The sequence below is a fragment of the Tursiops truncatus genome, chromosome 1 (genome assembly GCF_011762595.2).
Source record: "Tursiops truncatus isolate mTurTru1 chromosome 1, mTurTru1.mat.Y, whole genome shotgun sequence".
NCBI lineage: Eukaryota > Metazoa > Chordata > Mammalia > Artiodactyla > Delphinidae > Tursiops > Tursiops truncatus.
Window position 1 is genome coordinate 142,948,240 of NC_047034.1, and position 25,481 is coordinate 142,973,720.

Here is a 25,481-nt window from a genome sequence, read left to right on the forward strand (position 1 = left end):
AGGTTTGTGAAACAGATTTATCTATATGTTTCCTTTTTTGTAATCATCTTGTCATGTTTTGGTATAATATTGTCCTGGCTTCATAAAATGAATTGGGAAATGTTTCCTTTTTTCCTCTGGAAGAATGTGCTTGAGATTAACTCTTATAAATTTATAGGTGTTCAGAAGTGAAACCATTAGGACTGGAATTCTTTTTGTGGGAACATTTAAAATTAAGGATCTGGTCCATTTAGTAGTTATTGAATAATTCACATTTTATATTGCTTCATATTTTAGTTTCAATAAACTGTGTTTTTATAAGAAATTATACATTTCATCTATTTTTCAAATGTATTGACATACATAGTTTACAATATGTTTGTTGCTTTTTTCTTCTTCTTGTCTGATTGTAAAGGACATGTAGTACTAGTCTCTCTTAATTTTTGATATTATTATATGTGTATTCTTACTCTTTATTTTTTCTGTATGAGCTTGCTGGAGTCTGTTCATATTAAAAGTCTTTTTCAAAAAAAACTATCTCTTCATGTTTTAAATTTTCTGCAGAGTACATTTAAAAATTTATATGATTTTCTCCTCTTACCTGTCTTATTTCCTTCCACTTTATTTGTTTGAAAGTATCGCTCTTCTTTCTTTTTAAATGGGATTCTCTACATTGTTCTCTCCTTTTTTTAAATTAATTTTTTGTTGGAGTATAGTTGCTTTACAATTTTGTGTTTGTTTCTACTGTACATCAAAGTGAATCAGGTATACGTATACATATATCCCCTCTTTTTTAGATTTCCTTCCCATTTAGGTCACCACAGAGCACTGAGTAGAGTTTCCTGTGCTATACAGTAGGTTCTCATTAGTTATCTATTTTATACATAGTATCAGTAGTGTATATATGTCAATCCCAATCTCCCAATTCATCCCATCCCCCAGCCTTTCCCCTTTGGTATCCATATGTTTGATCACTACGTCTCTGTCTCTATTTCTGCTTTGCATATAAGATCATCTATACCATTTTTCTAGATTCCACATATATGCGTTAATGTACGATATTTGTTTATATCTTTCTGACTTACTTCACTCTGTATGACAGTCTCTAGGTCCATCCACGTCTTTGCATATTACCAGTTTTGTTCCTTTTATGGCTGAGTAATATTCCATTGTATATATGTACCACATCTTCTGTATCCATTCCTCTGTTGATGGACATTTAGGTTGCTTCCATGTCCTGACTATTATAAATAGTGCTACAATGAACGGTGGGGTGCATGCGTCTTCTTGAATTATGTTTTTCTCTGGGTATATGCCCAGGAGTGGGATTGCTGCGTTATATGGTAGTTCTATTTTTAGTTTTTTAAGGAACATCCAAACTGTTCTCCATAGTGGTTGTTTCAATATATATTCCCACTTTTTAGCTTCTTATAATAGGAGCTTAGATAATTGATTTTCAGAGTACATTTTATATTATGTGTAAATCAATGAAAATCCATCTATGTGTATGTGTACATATATATTTCCATCTTAGAATTGATTTAGCTACATCCCACAAATTTTGATTGACATATATTGATTATGATTTAGTTTAAAATACTATCACTGGGATAAGAGAACATATGCAATATAGTATAAATTCCTTTGAAATTTGTTGAGACTTCCTTCATAGATCAACATATGATCAATTTTGTGAATGTACCATGTTCTTTTGAAAAGGATATATATTCTGTAGTTCTACAAATGAAAAGTGTTCTGTAATTAGAACTAGATATCCTTTTAAATCACATTTTCAAATTGTCTAAATCCTTTCTGAATATTATCTTGATTTTTCTCAGTTTTTGGTATTGGTATGTTAAAATTTCTCACTATATTTCTAAATTTGTCTCTATCTTCTTTTATTTTGTCAAATTTTACTTATATATTTTGAAGATCTATTGTTAGTTGTATATACTTTCAAGATTTTTGTGTCTTGATGGACTTACCTTTTTTGCATCATGAAATATCTCTGTTCATTTCTAGTAACATTTCTTGATTTAAAGCCTACCTTGTCTAAGATAAATATAGCTACATTAGCTTTTTTTTTGATAGTGCTTTCCTGTTAAAACTTTTTCATTAAATTAATAAGTATTGTACCCTCTACAACATAGGGCTCAGTAAATATTTTTGGCTGATGATAGTTGAAAGGACCATTTATTTTCAGTCTTTCTGTGCTCTTAAATGTAAAGTTTGTCTTTATAAGCAATATATATAGTTGTTTTCTTATCCAGAGTATTTTTATCTCTGTTTGTAATATTTAGTCCATTTATATTTAACACATTTATTGATATATTTTGTTTAAAATCTACATATAATTTTTTTTTGTATTTGTCCTATATTTTAAATTCTTATTTGCTTTTTTTTCTTTCCTTTCATGTAAGTGGAAGGGAACCAGATGATATAGAGGCATGGTCAGCTTATTTCAATAGCTGTTTCCAGAACATCATAAACTGGCACTTTGTTGAAATATTATTGGTAATACAAGGAAAGCATTTTTATGCATACACACAGAGAGAATACTCCTCATAGGAATGGTGAAGAAGGCCAACAGAATAGTTACAGAAGACCAAAGACCAGATGCTTATTATTATTTGGAACTGTAAACTTAGTGAAAGCAAAGACCTTTTTGTTTGACTTACTATCTGTTCTATTGTATAGTACATAGTATAGTACTTTTTGAATGAATAACTGATTGAATGGCTGAAGAAATGAACTGGCTGTAGGTATGGTATATTCCAAAGTGTAACACAATGGAGTCAGAAGTCTTTGTTTCGGGCTTCCCTGGTGGCGCAGTGGTTGAGAGTCCACCTGCTGATGCAGGGGACACGGGTTCGTGACCCGGTCTGGGAGGATCCCACATGCCGCGGAGCGGCTGCGCCCGTGAGCCATGGCCGCTGAGCCTGGGCGTCCAGAGCCTGCGCTCCGCAACGGGAGAGGCCACAACAGTGAGAGGCCTGCGTACCGCAAAAAAAAAAAAAAAAGAAGTCTTTGTTTCAAGGTCTCGCCGTGGTGCTTTAAAGCATGAACTTAAGCAAGCACTAAACATTCCTGACTCTCAGTTTACTCATTATGGGGTCATGGTGAGGCTTTAGTAATATATAAGATCTGAAATAATTTTGAAACTGTAAGTTTTAAGACACAGATGGTGCATTATTATTAGACACAATATATAGCAACAATTTTAAGACATGTTATTATTAGTCAGAATCCATTTATAGTGGTCCAGAATTAAAAACAAAATAAAAATCTTCTTTCCTTTGAATGTTGAAATGTACATTAATGTTTAATTTTTCAACCATGAAATTTTAGAAGTCAAGAAAATAGTGGCTTTTTTCACTTTTTGTTGTTTTAAGGATAGTAAGTTTTTATTAAGGATTATAACTTATATTGTACCTTCAGTGTGTATTATCTTTATATTCTTCCAACCGGCTCTTTTAGTAGAAGCTGTTGTGTAGTGACATAGTGTTTGAATTCAAATTCCAGCTGACTCATACTTGCTTACATGCTGTATAGCTTTGGATAAGTTATTTTATATCTTCGTCCCTTGTTTTTTTCATATGTAAAATGAGGATAGTAATGGTTTCTACCACGTGGGTGTTGTTGTGAGAATTAAATAGGTTAGTATACCTAGCATTTGGGACAGTATGTGGCATGTAGAAATGCTCAGAAAATGTTAATTTTCTATTGAAAATTCGTGTTAATATCAGTTATATACTAGTTAAAATTAATGTTCATATTAATTAACCTAGAGATAAATATTCATATTTCTATTTATACGATTCTTACTTTATAGTTGAAAAAGCAGAGGTTGATAGAGGTTAAGTGAATTTTCCAAGGTCACTCAGTAAGTGACAGAGATAAAACTTGAGTCTAGATCTTCTGATTTCAAGTTTAGTGCTCTCATGTAGTAAGTGTTTTGCCCTCTACAACAGAAGCTTAGTAAATATTTTTGGAGGATAATATTTGAAAGGACTATTTCATTGAAGAATCTCCTTGGAAATTCTGAAGACAATTGAAACTAGAAAAATTAAAAGTTTTTCGTCCTGATTAGCTCTTATTTGTATTTTCCCATCAATGCATTTTTAAAAATATTTATGTACTTAACTTGAGGTAACTGATCGTTTTGGTTCTGGAAGGAGGAATAAGTTTTGTTTCTCCACCCACATTTTAATGAGAGCAGACAAAAATCACCCTAAGGTTAATTGATTTGGTTTTGAAGGAAGGGTTCTCTTATTGTCTTGGATCGCTGCCTGATCAATCCTAGAGTCAGGCAGCCAAAGAATGTTACAGCTGAAAGGAACCTTAGAAGTTAGGTAACTCAATATTCTCATTTTGCAGATGAGGCCCTGAGAGTCCTCATCTGCAAAATGAGAATATTGCAGAGTATTGCAGAATATTACAATAATGAGGCCATTGTTGCACAGTGAGTCAATTGAGCTCGAATTCAGGTCTGATGATTCCCAGGCTAGTACTGCATCTACTACAACTGTTGCTCAGAAAAACAAGTGACATGCCAGTAGAACTAGTAAAAGAAATAATTAAAAACTTTGGTGGATATAAGGTTAAAGTTTAATTCTGAGTGTTCTTTTGGAGAAAGATAGGCTAGAGCTCATTTTGGGGGGATGACTTATGGAATTATTTAAAAAAATTTTTTTTTAATTGAAGTATAGTTGATTTACAGTGTTGTGTTAATTTCTGCTGTACAGCAGAGTGACCCAGTTATACACATATATACATTCTTTTTTATATTCTTTTCCATTATGGTTTATCCCAGGATATTGAATATAGTTCCCTGTGCTATACAGAAGGACCTTACTGTTAAAAGTAGGATGTTGCTGTGCTCTTCAAGTGCAATACTATACTGACTTCTCAATCAATTGCTTTGTTGTTTTCTATAGTTGTGTTTACTCTTCTTTAGTTGTTGATTATCTGGTTTGGGAATTCACAAGACTCTTAGCTTTTGTTTTTATAGCATCCCACTGTTAACATTTTGGGCAATTTACCACTCATTAGAATATCAGGCAGAGAGAGGAGAGACAAAGAATGGGACTCACATCTAAGTTAATACATTTTTGATATGCCTGTTCTGTTGGTGGAGGAAATGGAAATTAATTTCATGGTTGTTTGCGACTTTACCATTATTACTGCTATGTAGCAACTACTCCTAATTTTTGTTTAAAACTTACTCTGCTTTATATATTCTTTAACATGTTCTGATAGAAGTTTGGAAATACACCAAACACAGTACAAACTGCGTAGCTGTGTTGTGAGAATTAAACAAGATCAAATATATTAGAGGTAATTTGTATACCATAATGCTTAATACAAAATACATGAGGTATTGTCATCTTTGTTTTTCTAACTAGGAAACTGAAGTTTGGTTGTGATTCTTACTTGGTTTACGGGGGCTTGCCACATGCTCTATACAGCATCCCGATCTGTCAAAGATACTTGTAGCACAAATAGATCTGCTAGGTCATAAAGATAGGAAGAGTTGCTTATACCACAGCCTAGACTAGCTGAAAACCTCCTCTTTCTGGACTACATTCAGAGTTGGCAGCCCTGCAGATTGTGAAAAATGAACCTATAAGTACTGAATGATGACAAATGTCATTGTCAGAGCTCATAATATTTAAATGTATATATCATTGAGCTTCATGAACTTCTATTAAAACCCAGCTCTCTTAATTTTTATTAACAGGTAACCTTGGACGGGTGGACCAGGTCTCTGAGTTTGAGTATGATTTATTCATTAGGCCGGATACCTGTAATCCACGCTTCCGAGTCTGGTTCAACTTTACTGTTGAGAACGTGAAAGAATCACAGGTGAGAGAAATAGTGGATACCTTCATTGTGGTTTTGGTAGGAAGATTATGCTTTTGTGTTATTTTAGTAATATCAAGATAATGACCATATTAGGAATATATTCTTGTATATGTGCTGTAGTGATATCATTTTATTTTAAGAGACAGACAGTAACAGGTATAATATGCTAACTTTTGCTATACGGTGGTTATGAAAAAAACAAATAGATTATCTGAGAACTCAGTGTTCTTTACCGATGGAAGCATTAGTGTTATGTGCTAGGCTTCCTTGGGGGACACTATAAGGAACCATTGCAAGTGACTTGCTATTATGTTTATTATGGAGTGCTGTTCTGTATGTTATTTTTTTCACAGGACTCAGTTTCAGAAAAAGCTTTTCTTCTCCTATATAACAAGGTGTTTCTATCTTAAAAACAATATGATTCTTGTAACTCATCCCACTTTTTCCCTTTGCTTTGGCTGCTGGAAAACTCTGAGCCAATTTTATAGCCCAATATAATGACTCTGGAAAGCTTTTTTGCTTTTGTTTTTGTATACTAACTTTTCTGTTATTCTGATAGTATTAATCTATCTTTAACCACGATTACTTCATCTACATTTTCTAACATAACAGTGTATGTTTTTATAATCCTGTTCAAATCTGTTTTGAATAAAAGTATTGATGAAAAGAGAGAACTAATGACATATGCTTTGAAAAACATTAATAAAAATCTAACCCTAAGAAATCAGTTATCATTATCAGACAGCTGCTTCCGGAAGACTTTGCACAAATTTTGTACACATAGTGATAGGATTCTTTTAAGCAGATGAAGCATAGCCCTATAATCTAACATCTGCCTTCTTCCTTCAGGGTCATTTTTTTCTAGCATATTTGGGAGAAAGTGAGGAGTTTGTTTAATTTCCCTTCCCAAGTCAATCTATTCTGCTTGCTCTTTCACCTGGTTGCTTGCTTCTCTCTGTTTCTTTCAACTGCAACTTGAGTCATGTGTTAGGTAGGCAGTGGTCAGTGTCTGGAATTTAGGGACCCTCATTTGTCCTTGACACAATGCTGTTCCTGGCATGCTGGCTTCAGCAGAAGAGGGGTTCAGGGACAGCCACTTCACTTTACTACCGATTCTTTTAATTTTCTACACCACTGACACAGGACTGGGTGTATGTAATGTTTACTGACGTTTAGGGCTAACTAGAAGGAATTAAATATATGGGAGAGCTTTGAACATGGTTAGCTATATATGATACAGCAATTTAGGACAGTGGGAAAAAAGTTAAACCTCACACAGACTGTTGCTCTAGGACAAACTTTAGTTCCTTGCTTTGCTTCTTAGTTTGGCTTACTCTTCCATGAGGGAATTCCTTTTTCAGTTTTTCATAGTAAGAATAATATTCCTTCCCTGAAACCACCTTTGGGAAACCTACACTTTGCCTACAGGGCTTCACCTGTCCCTAGGATTGTCCCTCTTATTCCAGCAAGACAATCAATGATCCTCAAAGTGCTTTTTCCAAAGTCTATGTTACTGACTCTTGAGAGTATAACTCACAACAGGAGGCTTTAGCCACATGTACAAAACTGAATCTTGGCACTCCAAGTTTGGGTTCCCTGTGAAGACCTCTCTGCTACCATGAGGTAAGCATACAACCCCTCATTCTTCTGTTGGTGTGCCTGTCTCATGTCAGTAACTTACAATTGTCACATACACACACCACTGAAAAACAAACAGTAATTCTGAGGCAGTATAGTCAATTCATATTAAGGAAAGGAAACATTTTCTTTAAAGCAGTATAATCTGCCAGGATGTCTAAATTCATAAAGGGGATTACTCTTTTCCTGTTTATGCACAGCACATGCATACCTTTCAACTTGCCTACTGTAACCAGGAATCCACTAACTGCTAAGAAATGAGACCGATTACTTTTCAAGGAACAGAGTCTGTTCTTATATCCTTTGATAAGTAGAGACCTAACAGAAACTCTGACATTATAGTGGTTTTTTTTTTAACTTTGGGCCATGTTGAATTCCTAGTCTAGTTTTTCTTTCATGTTAGTCTCTCATAAAGACTATCCTTATATAACTCCTCTGGTCAGGTGCGGGAGTTGCAGAGCAGTGGGATGACTCGAGGGTTAGGAAAATGTGTTTCTTAAGTTATATATGACCTGGGATAGTCTTTTGGACAAGTTGGTCATACATTTCAAAGTTTCTTGTTCTTTTCTCTTCTAGTTTGCTTGCAGGTATATTCATTTTGTTGCTTAAAATGTCTCTTCCAGGGTGTTATAATTTTCATACTACATGTTAAAGTCATACAGTCTCTTTTGAACCTTCTCTATCAATCAAGGAAGTAACATGAATATGTTCCAAGTTATTATTCTAATAAGAGAGTTGGTGCTGTTTTATGGATACTTATTTTTAAAGTTGAAGGAACCAATATTTGCTCGGTCTGTCTGAGTTCTAGCTTCATATCCAGTGTTATCCTACCCTTGTTACAATTAGAAATCATGAACATGTTTATCTGGTTTCCTGGAGCCTGATGCTTTATCAGCCTCTTTCTGTGGGCCATTGCTTCTTCAACTGTAATCACATTATATAGTTATGGAAATCTGTCTCAAGAAGGCATAAAGATCTGCTGGAAAGATATAATACATATCTCTAGCTCACAGGATATTTGTTTTCATGGTTGTCTATATGAAAAAGAATGGTTTTACTATTAAGTTTGACTTGTGAGGCCTGTTTTTATGATGTCTCTTCCTGTAATCTTTTTCCATCTCTCCAATTTCCTTTAAAATGAGACCTTCATGAATGTAATCTAGTCAGGAGCCTTATTTAGGGTTTGGTACTAGCGGGCAAAAGAAATATTAGTCATCAAAGGCTGACTCCACTAAAAATCAAAGCATCAAATATACTGTATAAACAGGTCTAGCTTTTGGGTTATCTTCCTTATGTTTTTAGAAAGTGATAAAAGCTTGGAACATATGGTGCTGTATTCCAGGACCGATATATTAACCCCCTGAAGTAGTTGTTAAATAGTACATTTGCAAGAATCTATGATAACTAAACATCCCGGTATCTTTATTGAAAAGTAATTTTCTCTCTGAAAAACCTATATTAAATATTCTTATGTGGAAATTATTATTGATGCAGCAGAACACTCTTGTGATGTGAAAGCAAATCTTTCTATTTAAATATGATAAAACTTCAGCCAATAAGAAGAAATAAAATGATGTGCCTGGACTGTTGGAACTGTTTTCTTTCCTTTATAATCTTTTTATCTCTTTGAGTTAATTTTTTCCCCTTTCTGATTATAAAAGTATCCAATGCTCACTGTAGAAAATTTGGAAAATATAGATAATTATTAGAAGCAGAGAAAAAGCACATGCCCCCTCACCCCCCGAAACACACACCCATAATCTTACTACCTAGAAGCAAATACTATTAACTTTTGGCATATTTACTTCTAGGCTTATTTATTTTCTATTTTATTTTTGGAGAATAATTAAATTTGTACCATATATACATTTTTATATCTTACTTATAAGGAAGCTAAATGGTATCACAAGCAATTTTCTGTCATTAAAAACCTCATAAACATGGCTGTACAATAGCTATGTACTATTGGACCATTTCTTTAAATCTTGGGCATAAAGATTATTTTCCATTATTGGTTGTTATAAATAACACTGTAGTAAACATCTTTATGCATGAAGTGTTACCCAGATTTCACTTTGCTTCCTTAGGATAAATTCCTTGAGGGAAATTGATGGGCAAAGTATATTAATATTTTTAAAACTCTTCATTCATATTTCTAAATTGCTGCCAGACAATTTATAGTATTTTTTCTGTCCTATCAGCAGTCAGTGAGATGCTTTTTCTTTAATTTCTTGTTTTGAAATGTTTAATGAACTCAGAAGTTCATACATTAAGAATAAATTGTTTCTTTTTTCTCTCTTACTTTGAATATAATGCAATGTTTCAGGCCTCTAGTCATAAAGGAATTAACTGCATTCCAGGAACAACCTGAGACAACAAAACATACCTATTTATCATTTTGACTCTTTCTTATTTCATCAATCCTGTTTTGTCTGGGTGTGCCAACAGAATTTCCTCTGAGGTATATAATGTGAAATTTTTTTTTAAGTTTTTTTTTTATAACAATGAAATATTTCTCACATTATTATAAACAGTAATGTAGCTTAAACACACACACACGTGCGCGCGCACACACACACACACACACACTTTTATATATGACATGTCTGAATTGGACTTTAAAAATTCCAAGAGTTTGCTGCTGCTTTAGTCTCTATCCTGGAGATTTCAGTCTCAATAAAACTTTATCCTGGCTATGGCCAGACTTGACAGTAAACAGAGGCAACATATCATGGTAGAAAGATCACAGGGCAATGGATTCAAACAGACTTGGGATTATATACTGAGTCATACTTATGAGCTGTTTTACCATTGATCGGTTAAATTAATCTCTTGGCACCTCAGTTTTCCATCTGTAAAGCAAAGATGATAATACTATTTCATGTGAGCATTGTGCATATTAAATGGGAAAGTGCAGCTAAAGAGCCTACCGTGGTGTTTGATAGATAGATAATAGAGATTCACTACTTGATGGCTGTTGTTTTTACTAAAACACCTCAACAGTAGAAATAAGACTAAAAACAGCAAAAGGAAAAACTACCACAACAAATTATTACTAGATTATTACTACTGTTTTTGTTCTGCTCTTCTTCCTTCTCTTTCTCCTTCTTCTAGTCCTTTTCTTCATCTTCTTTCTTCTTCTTTCAAATCTGCTATTGCAAAATATCGTCATCATCATTATCATCAACATAATCATCATCATCAAGCAAATTGTAATCGTTATGAATATGTACTCTATATTAGACATGCCTGAATTCCAGGCCTACCTCTGCCAATTACTTTCTATGTCTGTGATAAAACTCTCCTAACTGGCCCCCTGTTTATATTCTAGGCCTACCCTGTCTTTAATGTGTACTCTTAACAGGGAAATGGGAGTAATTTTATGATGTAGGTCATATCACATGATTACTCTGTTAAACTCCTCTAATTAACTTTTGTATCTCAGCGTAAAAGATGATATCTCTAAAATGGCCTACTAGATCCTGCAAAATCATCGGTCAAACCCACCTATCCTACCCTACAACATACGCACTGCTTTGACCACATTTCCTACTACTTTCTGCCTTGCCCACACAGCTCTGGCTTCTTTGCTGTACCTCAAGCCAGGTATGTTTCCACCTTAGAGCATTGGCTTAGGGTTTAGGGCAATGACTATTCCCATTTGCCCTTTCCAGCAGATACTTGTATAACAAATGCCACCTTCTCTATGAGGCCAACCTTAGTGACTTATTCATTTTGTCCTCCTCCACACACCCCACATATGCTGTTCTACTTTCTCTTTTAGAAACTATCACTTTATAATATACTGTTTAATTAATTATTTTATATGTCTGTTTTTTGTCTTTCTCTTTGCCCTCAATGATACACATAGGCTTATTTAAAGTTTTCTTAGTGCAGGCCTAATGTAGTGATGTTTGTTGGGTCTTTCTGGGTCCAGACACGACCCTTCTGGAGTATCTACTGAGTGCTCCAGGTGTTCAAAGGGGTCTTTTTAATCTGTCTGGTTACAATTAGAACATCTCCCATCCCTGTGTCTCGAAAGCTGGAGTTATCATAGGAATTATCTCATTTGTTTCCCTTCTATTAGGGATCCCACCTTTGTGATGCTAATTATCCAGTGTCTGAAAACATCTATTTCAAATATTTTATTCAGTTTTTTAGTTGTTTATGGTATTAGGTAGATGTGGAACCAGTTACTGCATTGTGAACATCAAGGCTTGCTTTTAAGTATTACTAAGGCAGGTCTAGAGTAGCCTGAACTTTAGGGTCAGTTTAACTCTGCTACTAAGATGTGATACTTCTGGAGTCTCTAGTGAAGTGTTATGATTTGTTTGGGTTTGAATGTCCCAGCTCTGCGTGAGTTCCTGGAATTGTTCTTCCACTTTCTAGTAATTATTCTTTGCTTATTTTCATGGAGTCTTACCTTATGTATGTACAGCTTTGCATTCAGCCAAAGAATCAAGTTGAGCCCTATGTCAGTTTCTGGAGCTTTTCTGTGCATAGTTTAGTCTTCTCCAGTGCTCTCTGTTCTGTAATTCCAGCCACATCATCACTAACCCAACTCTGTAAACTCCAATTTCTGTTTAACTCAGTGAGGTATCCACATTTTTCATGAGCTCCTTTGCCTTGCATCATAGTTCAGAATGTGCCTCCAGACAGAAATCTTTAGTGATCAGAAGCCTTACCTTATTTCTCCCTCTCAGGGATCAATCATGAGTTGCCTACTGTCCACTGTCTTAAAAAAATAGTTTATATGTTTTGGTCCAGCATTCTAGTTATTTATGGAGGGAGGGTAAACTTATTACCAGACAATTCATTATGGCTGGAAGCAGACCATGGTTGTGTTTTTTTGCAATACAGACCACAAAATAAGAGAAAGTTAAGAGAGTCCAGGATGCATGCAAGCAAACATAGAGAAGAGAGAATACAGTAAGGGGACGGGGAGTCATGAAAAGGTGAAGGGTAGTAAAAACACGATAGATCAGTGTATTGAAAGTAGCATAACTATACCATCCAATGTCAATTTTTATCCAATCAGTCAATTTTGAGAGTGAAAGATGCTCTAATAATTACAACTGGACAACAGGCATAAACTAGAACTTTTCTAGGCAAACAGGGATTTTTATTTACTCTTGTTGGAGATTCTTATGAAGTCAGTGGTTAGTGTACGATAGTGAATAAGCTGCAAAGAGGTTGTCATTAGGTAGTAGAATGACTAAAAGAAAATTGAAGGAATTACAATTATTGTAACTATTGGAAATATCAAGGTGTATAGTATGACTATGGGAGCAGCTAGAGGTATAATGGAAGATAAGATATTGGAGAGGAGGAACTCAAAGTACCCAGAGTGTTGGAAATATTGTCTCTGTATATATTGGAGAAATGTCAGTGAGGTCTGAACAGCAATCATTGAAAAATGAGAAGGAATGACAGAGGGATACAGAGATAACATCAATAATGAGAGATAGTTGAGGGATAATCTGATAAAATGAGATTCAAACTATGTTTTTGGAAGTGAAAGCTCAATATTATAAAGATGTCAGTTCTCCCAAAATCACCCAAAATCATTGGAATTAATACAATTCAAATCATTATCCTTGTCAAATTCTTTTCATAGAACTTGATAAGCTAATTCATGTAGAAAAGCAAAAGGTCAAAAATAGCTAAGCCAACTTTAAAGAAGAATAATGAGTAGGTATGTGTTTATTTTATAGAAACTTATATTTCAGCTAATAATTTTTATTTATAGAATAGTGATTAAAATAGAATGGCATTTGAATAAGAATAGACAAATAGTCTAAATGGACAAACTGGAACTCAGAAACAAGGCTGTTTATATAAGGAAACTTGATCTATGACAGAGTTTGTATTATAAAATAGTAGGAATAGTAGGGCCTATTCAATCAATAGAGTTGTATGACAAAGAACACCCCATCTCAAATTATTTTTAAAAACCTTTTAGATGGATTAAAGACTTGAATATGCAAACAAATTAAAAATTTAAACTATGAAAATAAATAAAAAATAAATATGTTATTGGCTTTGGAATAGGGTTGAATTTCTTATGCAAGGCACAGGAAAGCAAAATTATAAAGAAATAGATAGATACTTTTGAGCTTGTAAAAATAAAGTCTATGTGACAAAGACCTAAAGTTGAAGGATATGTACTATTCTGGGAAAAGAAATTTGTGCAATGTATTACACATATAAGATTGGTATCCAAAATACATAAAGAACTTTCACCAGAAAAAAAAGAAAAACAAAACCAAGTAAGCCAAGGATATAAAGAGGCAACTTACAGAAGACTAAGTGATAATGCAAATAGAGCTATTCTCACAAAGATTGGGTTTAGGAGAAGAAACCGTCTTAGCAGTAAGGAAAAGAAAGAGTAGAGAAATCTTTCTCAAGTATACTGGCATGTAAAAAACATCTCTTACTTCTGATTGTTCAGGAGTAGTGATAATATTAGAGTGTAGTGGGAAAAAGCATGAGCTTTGGTGTCAGAATCTTCATTCTGTTACTTGCCAGCTTTGTGTCCTTGGACAAGTTACATAACCCCACTAAATTTCAGTTATTCACCTTTAAATTTGGTTTAATACCACTGGCCTTGAGGCACTGTTTGGAAGATTGATAATAGATGTTAATAAAAGACCTGAATAGTGTCTGCAACATGGGTACATATTTTTATTAATAGCTTAAGTAAACTCACTTGTTGAATGAAGTTGGTGGCACATTTACTTTAGGATGGTCTTTATAAGATACACCATAAGTTAGCTATATTTCTGATTCATGGAGTCAGAAGTTCTTTGTTCAAGGAAACATTCAGAAAGTAGGGTAGCATTCAATATATAGAAAATATGGAAAGCTTAAAGAATTTGTATATCAGCTATATTATTTCAGTTTTACTGTAAACACTGCCAACATGAACACATTTTTATTCTTTCAAGTCGGCTTCTATTGGTTTCTGGGAATTGGTGGTAAGTCTAAGAACTATACCCAAAATTATTTGTATATTTATAATCATGATATACATATATATCAATGCATTTTTGTGTTTATAATGTTAGTGTATTTGTTCATTATATCAATTAGACCAGGCACTATTATCATAATTTAAAATGGTAGCACTCAAATATAGACTTAGCTGGCATTATACTTTGTAGTATTTATTAAATAGGCATTTCATTACTGTAATAGTCATAAGTGATATTCATATTGTTAAACTCAACAGACATATTATACTCACTGTGTGAATTTATCTTGCATTTGATACTGTTGACAGTTTGCTATTGGAAATTCTGTTACCTTGTCTTTCCTGGTATTTCTCTCTTTTGATTCTCCTTGTATCTTCTTGCCTATTTCTTTTGATTCTCCTTCATGGATTTCTCTTCTACAAAATCCTTAAACATTTATACATGATTCCATCTCATATCATTACATCTTACATTTCTTTTCCATATTCCCAATACTGTCTATACTTGAAAATCTCTCCTGATATCAAAACTCCTACTTAGAACTGCCTTTTGGACACCACCACTGAATGTCTCATGGGTATCTCAAGCTCATCATTTATAAAATGAGCTCTTTATCGTACCTTCTCAATCTGCTTCTTCTGCCTGCTCGACATTCCAGTGAATTTACTACTATCCATGCAGTCATTCAAATTGGAAACGTAAGAGCTACCTTAGATTCATCCTTGTGCATCCATATCTAAGAATAGAAATAATGACAACTATCATGATATTAATATAACCACCATTTATTGATCACTTATGCTGTGCCAGTACTGTACTAAATGTTTATATGGAATCTTCCCAAGAACTCTGAGAGGCTGTTATTATTATTATCTTCATTTCATAGACGGCAAAATAAAACTTGCCCCTTGGTTTTACTACCTTTAAAATCATCTCCTGCTCTCAGGTGGCAGAGTCAAGATGGAGGACTAGGAGGACATGGAGTTCACGTCTCCTCACAACTAGGGCACCTACTGGGCACTGGTGGGGGACCATGGACACCTAAGGGGATGGGAGGAACCCCTGAGTGACTGGGTTAGATGTTGTGGGGAGGGAAGGGGGAGGAAAAGTAGAGGCTGGATGGATGGGACCAGTGCCCCTGAGGGGTGGCTGGGGGAGGGGAGGGGTTCCATGCTCAGGATGAGCCCAGCCACAGTGAGGGGACCAACAGGAATGGAGAGAGGCCCTCGGGAGAGTGGAGGATCGGAAAGGAATGTGGCCAGCGTTTCCTCTGCCCACTTGGGCCCCGGAGAGCCTGGTGAGGTCCCAGGCCTAATCCTCCACCCTCTGAGGCTCCCTTCAGCCATCCTGAGCCTAACCCCCCCACCGCACCCTCCCCGCATGCCCACCCAGGGCCTTACCTCTGCAGTTTGCACTCTGAGGCCCCCTCTAGCCGTGCTGCCTTTTCCAGCTGTGCAGGTCCTGAGCCTAGGCCCCACCCACCCTAAACCCTGCCCTGCCTAAGCCCCACCCCCACCTAAGCTCCGCCCCCCACAGCCAAGACCTTTTCTGACTTTTGTTTTTTTTAGGTTGTGGTTCTGTTGTTTCATTTATATTTTTATTTTTTCTAATAAAGTTTTTATTTTTCTAATTTTATTTTATATTTATGCTTTGTTATTGTACTGCTCCTTTTTTTCCTTTGGCCATGCTGTGAGGCTTGCAGGATCTTCGTTCTCAGGACGGGGGTTGGGCCTGAACTCCTGTGGTGGGAGTGCTGAGTCCAAACCTCTGGACTAATAGACAACCTCAGACCCCAGGGAATATTAATCAGAGTGAGGTCTCCTGGAGGTCCTCATCTCAGCACCAAGACCTGGCTCTACCCAACTGCCTGCCAACTCCAGTCCTAGACTGGTGGAAATAACTGCCGAAGAGGAGAATAAAGAAAAAAAAAATGAAAATAATTGAGGACAGTCTCAAAGACCTCTGGGACAACATTAAATACACCAACGTTCAAATTAGAGGGGTCACAGAAGAGGAAGATAAAGAGAAAGGGTCTGAGAAAATATTTGAAGAGATTATAGTCAAAAACTTCCCTAACATGGAAAAGGAAATAGCCACACAAGTTCAGGAAGCACAGAGAGTCCCATACAGGATAAACTCTAGGTGAAACACACCAAGACACATTAATTAAACTAACAAATAATTAAATTCAAAGAAAAAATATTAAAAGCAGCAAGGGAAAAGCAACAAATAACATACAAAGGAATCCCCATAAGGTTATCAGCTGATTTTTCAGCAGAAACTCTGCAGGCCAGAAAAGAGTGGCAGGATATATTTAAAGTGATGAAAGGGAAATCCTACAATGAAGATTACTCTAACCAGCAAGAATCTCATTCAGATTCAATGGAGAAATTAAAAGCATTACAGACAAGCAAAAGTTAAGAGAATTCAGCACCACCAAACCAACTTTACAACAAATGCTAAAGAAACTTCTCTAGGCAGGAAACACAAGTGAAGAAAAAGGCCCACAAAAACAAACCCAAATCAATTAAGAAAATGTTAATAGAAACATACATATCGATAATGACCTTGAATGTAAACAGATTAAATGATCCAAATAAAAGACATAGACTGGCTGAATGGATACAAAAACAAGACCCATATATATGCTGTCTACAAGAGACCCACTTCAGACCTAGGGACACATACAGACTGAAAGTGAGGGAATGGAAAAAGATACTCTGTGCAAATGGAAATCACAGGAAAGCTGGGGTAGCAATACTCAAATCAGATAAAATAAACTTTAAAATAAAGACCGTTACAAGAGAGGTAAGGAAGGACACTACATAATGATCAAGGGAAAAATTCAAGAAGAAAACATAACAATTATAAATATTTATGCACCCAACATAGGAGCACCTCAATACATAAAGCAAATGCTAAGAGACATAAAAGGAGAAGTCAACAGTAAGACAATAACAGTGAGGTATAGTAACACTCTAACACCCCACTTCCACCAATGGACAGGTCATCCAGACAGAAAATAAATAAGGAAACACAAGCTTCAAATGACACAATAGACCAGATAGATTTAATTGATATATATATAGGACATTCCACTCGAATGTGGCAGAATACACTTTCTTAAATGCAAATGGAACATTCTCCAGGATAGATTACATCTTGGGTCAAAATCAAGCCTCGGAAAACTTAAGAAAATTGAAATCTATGCAGCATCTTTTCTGACCACAAGCCTATGAGATTAGAAATCAATTACAGGGAAAAAAAACTGTAAAAAACACAAACACATGGAGGCTAAACAGTGCACTGCTAAGTAACCAAGAGATCACTAAAGAAATCAAAGAGGAAGTTAAAAAATACCTCGAAAAAAATGACAATGAAAACATGATGACCCAAAACATATGGGATGCAGCAAAAGCAGTTTTAAGAGGGAAGTTTATAGCAATTCAATCTCATCTCAAGAAACAAGAAAAGTCTCAAATATACAATCTAACCTTACACCTAAAGCAACTAGATAAAGAAGAACAAAGAAAACCCAAAGTTAGTAGTAGCAAAGAAATCGTAAAGATCAGAGCAGAAATAAATGAAATAGGAACAAAGAAAACAATAGCAAAGGTGAATAAAACTAAAAGTTGGTTATTTGAGAAGACAAAATTAATAAGTGTTTAGCCAGACTCATCAAGAAAAAAAGTGAAAGGACCCAAGTCAATAAAATTAGAAATGAAAAAGGAGAAATCAAAACGGACACCACAGAAACACAAAGGAACATATTGGCAAATATCTGCCAATAAAATGGACAACCTAGAGGAAATGGACAAATTCTTGCAAAGCTACAATTTTCCAAGACTGAACCAGGAGGAATTAGAAAATGTAAGCTGACAAATCACAAGTACTGAATTTGAAACTGTTATTAAAAATCTTCCAACAAACAAAAGTCCAGGACCAGATGGTTCACAGTCGAATTTTATCAAACATTTAAAGAAGAGCTAACACGTATACTTCTCAAACTCTTGCAAAAAATTGCAGAGGGAGGAACACTCCCAAACTCATTCAATGAGGCCACCATCACCCTGATACCAAAGCCAGGCAAAGATATCACAAGAAAAGAAAATTACAGACCAATATTACTGATGAACGTAGATGCAAAAATCCTCAACAAAATACTAGCAAACAGAATCCAACAACACATTAAAAAGATCATACACCATGATCAAGTGGGAATTATCTCAGGGATGCAAGGATTCTTCAATATATGCAAATCAATCAATGTGATACACCATTTTAATAAATTAAAGAATAAAAACCATATGATCATCTCAATAGATGCAGAAAAAGCTTCTGAGAAAATTCAACACCAATTTGTGATACAAATTCTCCAGAAAGTGGACATGGAGGGAACCTACCTCAACATAATAAAGGCCATATACAACAAACCCACAGCCACCATCATTCTCAATGGTGAAAAACTGAAAGCATTTCCTCCAAGATCAGGAACAAGACAAGGATGTCCACTCTCACCACTATTATTCAAAATAGTATTGGAAGTCCTAGCCATGGCAATCAGAGAAGAAAAAGAAATGAATATAAATTGGAAAGGAAGAAGTAAAACTGTCACTGTTTGCAGATGACATGATACTATATATGGAAAATCCTAAACATGCCACCAGAAAGCTACTAGAACTAATCAGTGAATTTGGCAAGGTTGCAGGATACAAAATTAATGCACAGAAATCTCTTGCATTCCTACACACAAAAAACGAAAGATCAGAACGAGAAATTCAGGAAACAATCCCATTTACCATCACAACAAAAAGAATAAAATACCTAGGAATAAACCTACCTAAGGAGGCAACAGACCTGTACTCAGAAAACTATAAGATACTGATGAAAGAAATCAAAGATGACACAAACAGATGGAGAGATATACCGTACTCCTGGATTGGAAGAATCAATATTGTGAAAATGACTATACTACCCAAAGCAATCTACAGGTTCAATGCAATCCCTATCAAATTACAAATGGCATTTTTCACAAAATTAGAACAAAAAAATTTGCTATTTTTATGGAAACCCTAAAGACCCCAAATAGCCAAAGCAATCTTGAGAAAGAAAAACGGAGCTGGAGGAATTAGGCTCCCTGACTTCAGGCTATACTATAAAGCTACAGTAATCAAGACAGTATGATACTGGCACAAAAACAGAAATATGGATCAATGGTACAGGATACAAAGCCTAGAGATAAACTCACGCATCTATGGTCACCTAATCTATGACAAAGAAGGCAAGGATATACAATGGAGAAAAGACAGTCTCTTCAATAAGTGATGCTGGGAAAACTGGATAACTACGTGTAAAAGAATGAAATTAGAACACTTCCTAACACCTTACACACAAAGAAACTCCAAATGGATTAAAGACCTAAGTGTAAGACCAGACACTGTAAAACTCTTAGAGGAAAACATAAGAAAAACACTCTTTGATGGAAATCACAGCAAGATCTTTTATGACCCAACTCCTAGAATAATGAAAATAAAAATAAACATAAGCAAATGGGACCTAATTAAACTTAAAAGGTTTTGTACAGCAAAGGAAACCATAAACAAGATGAAGAGACAACCCTCAGAATGAGAGAAAATATGTGCAAATTATGTAATGGACAAAGGATTAATCTCCGAATTATATGAACAGCTCATGGAGCTCAGTATCAAACAAAGAAACAAGCAACCTAATCAAAAAATGGGCAGAAGTACTAAATAGACATTTCACCAAAGAATTTGACCTTGCCACTACTCTGCCAAACCCCTTAACTAGGGTCCTATTTCCTTTAAAATCCAAGCTGCTTATCTTGGCATATGGTACTCTTCATGATCTGGCCCCTATTTAGTCTGCCTTGCCATACATTCTTATTGGCCTTCTTGTAGTTTCCTGCAGCGACCGTGTTGTTTCACACCTCCCTGCATTTTGCTATCTCTTTCCTGTAATACCCTTCCTAAATTTCCTCATTTGGATTAAGCACAAGCTTTGGAATCAGACTGCCAGGGTTTGTTTTCTACTACAACTATTTACTGTGTGACCTTGAGCAAGGTATTTTATGCTCTCAATATCTCAGTTGCCTACTTAACTGATATAATATATACAAAGCTATTGAAGTTTTGCCTGACACAAAGAAAGTCCTCCATAAATGTTATTTTTCTTATATTTAATATTCAACAAATACGTATGGTTTACCTATGGTATGCCAGACACTTTCCTGGGTACTCAGTAATCAGCATTGAATAAGACAGAAAAGGTCCTTCTATTCTGGGGAAGCTTATGTTCTATTATAAGAAGAAAGACAATAAACAGGAGTAAGTAAACAAGATATTTTTTTAAAGTGGCAAAATAAATAAATAAACACAGTTTGTTTATCCAGTTAAGGAGTTTTGCAGATGTTTCCAGTTTTTGGCAGTTATGAATTAAGCTGCTATATATATTCTTGTACTTTTTTGTGTTTGTGAATATAAGTTTTTATTTCACTTGGGTAAATACTTGGGAGCAGCATTCCTTGCTCATATGGTAAGAATATGTTTAACTTTACAAGTAACCAGTAAACTGTTTGCCAAAGAGGTTGTATCAATTTGCATTTCCATCAGCAATGTATGAGCCCTAGATATGCATATCCTTGTCAGCACTTAGTATTGTCAGTATTTTGTAATCCTAGCCATTCTAATAGATACGCAATTGTATATCATTGTGATTTTAGTTTGACTTTGGAAATCTTTTCATATGTTTTTCTTCAGTTTCCTTATTCAGTGTTTTATAATTTTTAGAATATAGGTCTTTTACCTCCTTGGTTAAGTTTTTTCCTAGATATCTCATTCTTTTTGATGTGATTTTAAGCAAGATTTGCTTCCTCTTTGTGATAGTTTATTGTTAGTGCATAGAAGAGCAATGGAGGTCTGTATATTAATTTTATATTTCTGGAACTTTACTGAATTCATTTAGTTCTAATAGTTTTTTGGGTGGAAACATTAGGATTTTCTCTATATAGTATGGTGTCATCTGCAAATTGTGACAGTTTTATTTCTTCCCTTCTAATTTGGAAGCCTTTTTTTCCTTTCTGATTGCTGTGACTAGGACTTCAATACTATGTTAAATAGAAGTTGCAAGAGGGCATCCTTGTCTTATTTCACCTTTTCATGTTGAGTATGATGTTATCTGTGTGTTTGTCATTAATGGCCTTTATTATGTTGAGACACGTTTCCTCTATACCAACTTTGATTGGAGTTATTATCATGAATGGATGTTGAATTTTTTCAAATGCTTTTTCTGCATCTATTGAGATGATCAAGTGATTTTTATCCTTTTTGTTAAAGTGGTGATTTGCAGATATTGAACCATCCTTGCATCCCTGGAGTAAATATCACTTGATCATTGTGTATGACCCTTTTTAAATATTGTTGAATTTGGTTTACTAATATTTTGTTGAGGATATTTACATCTAAGTTCAATAGAGATATTGTCCTGTAATTTTCATTTTTTGTAGTGTCATTGGTTTTGGCATCAGGGTAATGGTGGCCTCATAGAATGAATTTGGGACTGTTCCCTCCTCTTCAATTTTTTGGAATAGTTTGAGAAGTATAGGTAGTAATTTTTCTTTATATGTTTGGTAGAATTCTCCTGTGAAGCTCTCTAGTCTTGGAGTTTTGTTTGCTGGGAGTTTTATGATTGAAAATTCAATTTCACTAGCAGTGATTTTTCTATTCAGATTGTCTATTTCTTCCTGATTCAGTATTGGAAGATTTTTTTGTTTCTAGAAATTTATTCATTTCTTTAGGTTGCCCGATTTGTTGTTATAAATGTTCATGTTATTCTCTTTATGATTTTTTGTATCTCTATGGTATTGGTTGTAATTTTCCCTCTTTTGTTTCATTTGTTATTTGGGCCCTTTCTCTTTTTTTCTTAATGAGCCTGGCTAACGGCTTGTTTGTTTTGTTTTTCTTTTCATAAATCCAACTCTTGATTTTATTGATCATTTCTATTGCTTTTTTGATTTCTATTTTACTTATTTCCTCTCTGATATTTATTATTTTCTTACTTCTGGCAACTTTAGTCTTTATTTGTTCTTATTCTTCTAATTCCTTTAGATGGTAGGTTAGGTTGTTTATTTCAGATTTTTCTTGTTTCTTGAGGTAGGCCTGTATTACTATAAACTTTCCTCTTAGAACTAATTTTACTGTGTCCCATAAATTTTGTAAGTTTTGTCTTATTTTCATTTGTCTCATGGTATTTTCTGATTTCCTCTTTGATTTCTTCATTGAGCCATTGGCCTTTAGTAACATGGATTATTTAATTTCCATCTGTTTGTGTTTTTTCCATTTTTCTTTCTGTAATTGATTTCTAGTTTCATACTGTTCTGGTAAGAAAAAATGCTTGATATAATTTCTATCCTGTTAACATTTGTTAAGATTTTATGATCCATTTAAAATTAATATTTATATATGGTATCAAATATGGATTGAGATTTTTTTTTAATTTATATTTTGCATATGGATTTCTAATTACTTCAGTACCGTCTGTTCTGAAGCCTTCCCTTTTTCTTTTGGATTTGTTTTGTATCTTTGTTTAAAGTCAAATGACCATATCTGTTGGTCTACATTTTGATTCTATTCTGTTTCATTGAACTATATGACCATTCTTTCTCCAACTCTACACCATCTTGATTTCTGTAGTTTTATAGTAAGTCTTGAAGTCAGATGGTATAAGTCTTCCAACTTGTTATCATTTAAAAACATATTTTTGGTTATTCTAGCTCCTTTGCCTTTTCATGTAAATTTTAGAATAAGCTTATGATTTTCTAAAAAAAATGGAAAAAAAAAAACCTTGCTAGCTTGTTTGGATTTTGACTAAGATTGTGTTGAATCTTTACATATTTAGGAGAATTTGACATATTGACTTTTAATGCTATTATTTCTTTCAATCCATGAACAATGTATATTTCTCCATTTGTTTCTTGTTTGATTACTTTCATCTGTAATTTGTTTGTTTTTAGGATTTGTATTGTTTTCAACATTCATATCTCACATATGTTTCATTAGATTTATGCCTAAGTGTTTCCCTTCTCTTTGATGCTATTATAAATGAAATTATTTTAAAACATTTAAGTTGCTAATTGTTCAGTATTAGTCTATAGTTATATGACACTGACCTTTTATTCTGCATCCTTGCTAAACTCATTTATTACTTTTAGTAGATTATTTGTCAATTTGAGATTTTTTTACATAGGCAATAGAGATCATTTATATCTGAATGCCTTTGTTTTTTTTTTCTTATCTTATTACACCAGTTATGACCTCTAATACAATATTGAATTGGAGATGTGAGAGTGGACCTGATTTCCCTATTCTCAGTGTTAGAGGAAAGCATCTAGTCTTTTATTACTGTTAATGATGTTACCTGTAGTTGTTTTTGTTTTTTGTTTTGGTAAAGTCATTATTAAATTGAGGACATTTCCTTCCAGTCTTAATTTACTGATAGTTTTTAGAATGAAAGCATGTTGGATTTTGTCAAATGCCTCTGCAGCTCTTTAAACAAACCTTAGAGTCACAAAATTTCAGAGTTAAAAGTAACCTTAATAACTATTTCTTCATATTGAGACCTGCATATTTACTATCATCTATGTTACTCTAAAATTATATTCTTAGAGTAACAGTTTTTCTCTTTAACTGAAAATACATAGTTGTATAAGGGACTTTACTATATTTCCATTTATTTAATTATTTACTAATCTATACAGTAAAGCTATTAAGTAACTTTTATTATTAGGTAAGAAAACTGAGACTCATGGCAGATAAATAACTAGCTGAAAGAAGCAGTCCAGCCGCTATGACAACTTAACATTTTCTTAGTATATTGTGTTCTTTTTGCTTTTTAGTTTCTATATCCATTTTTCTAGAATGCCTTTACACTCTTAACCTTCCAAACTTTATATGTTTTCTTTTATATAAAAAAGAATTTTTTTGAGAAATTCTGAGTTTCAGGATGAAGAAATGAGTCATTCAAGATCTTTCATCTATTTTATGTCAGAGCTGAGCTTGTAGCTCAGGCCTCTTAACCTTCATGCTAGTTTTATGGATCTTCACTAAGGTCTGCTCTGGCTTTCATTAAGTACAGCTTCCTTTTCTTATTTTTGTCTCCCACACTGCAGGTATCTTGGAGACCTTGCTAGTTGCCTCTCTGGTATTGTCCCAAATGTAGACTTTTGGCAAACAACTTTAACTTTCAAAAATTAGTGTATCAAACCCAATTTTTACCAAGGTTACTCTTGTCTCATTGATTCTGTTGCTCTACTGAATTATAAGAAGCATGTAAAATAATTACATTTGGAGTTGATATCCTATTATGTGCCAGCAGAAACCGTTAATTATAATAATTTTTTTCTAAATTATTTGTAATTTGTGGTATCTAAAGTGATTTTGATATAAATCAAGAATATTCTCTTCAACATTTGGAAATATTGTACTGTTAAATGTGTCTCATTAGTGAAAATACTGGTAGTTATGTAGTAGGTAAATAACAACCATATATGAAAGCACTTTCTTTTCTGTTTTATTCTTTTTCCCCTTTTATCTCAAAGGTAAAACATTAATCTAGAAAATATAATATTTGATGACCCAACAATATTTATTTTGTCATGTTTAAAAAAATGTTTCAATAAATAGCTATGTTTGGTTCAGGATATTTAACTTAATCCACCACGTGATTGATATAAGTAATTTATTTTGAAAAATCCTTTTGATCAGTTGATTGAATGTGCCTAATTACCCAATTCTACTACAAAAGAATGGGAGAAAGTTAGGAGTAAATAAGTTGAGCTACTATCTCTTACTGAATTTATCTAGGTATACAATGAATGCTTTGCTTGGGAGACTGCAGCATGTAAGGGAGAGTGAAATCAAAGAGTCCTGAATTAAATTTAAGCTTAGTAATTACTAACTAGTTGTTGACTTTCAGCTAGTTACTTAACCTCTCTGAGCCTCATTTTGC

General features: G+C 34.2%; 1 protein-coding gene across 1 annotated transcript in view; it reads left to right on the forward strand.

Moving 5' to 3' along the window:
- AGBL4 (AGBL carboxypeptidase 4) overlaps positions 1-25,481 on the forward strand; it is a 1,267,959-nt gene that overhangs the window by 113,171 nt on the left and 1,129,307 nt on the right. Inside the window, exon 3 of the mRNA XM_019937625.2 lies at positions 5,720-5,844. Within this exon, the coding sequence (XP_019793184.2) occupies positions 5,720-5,844 (125 nt within the window). The remainder of the gene's footprint in view (positions 1-5,719; positions 5,845-25,481) is intronic.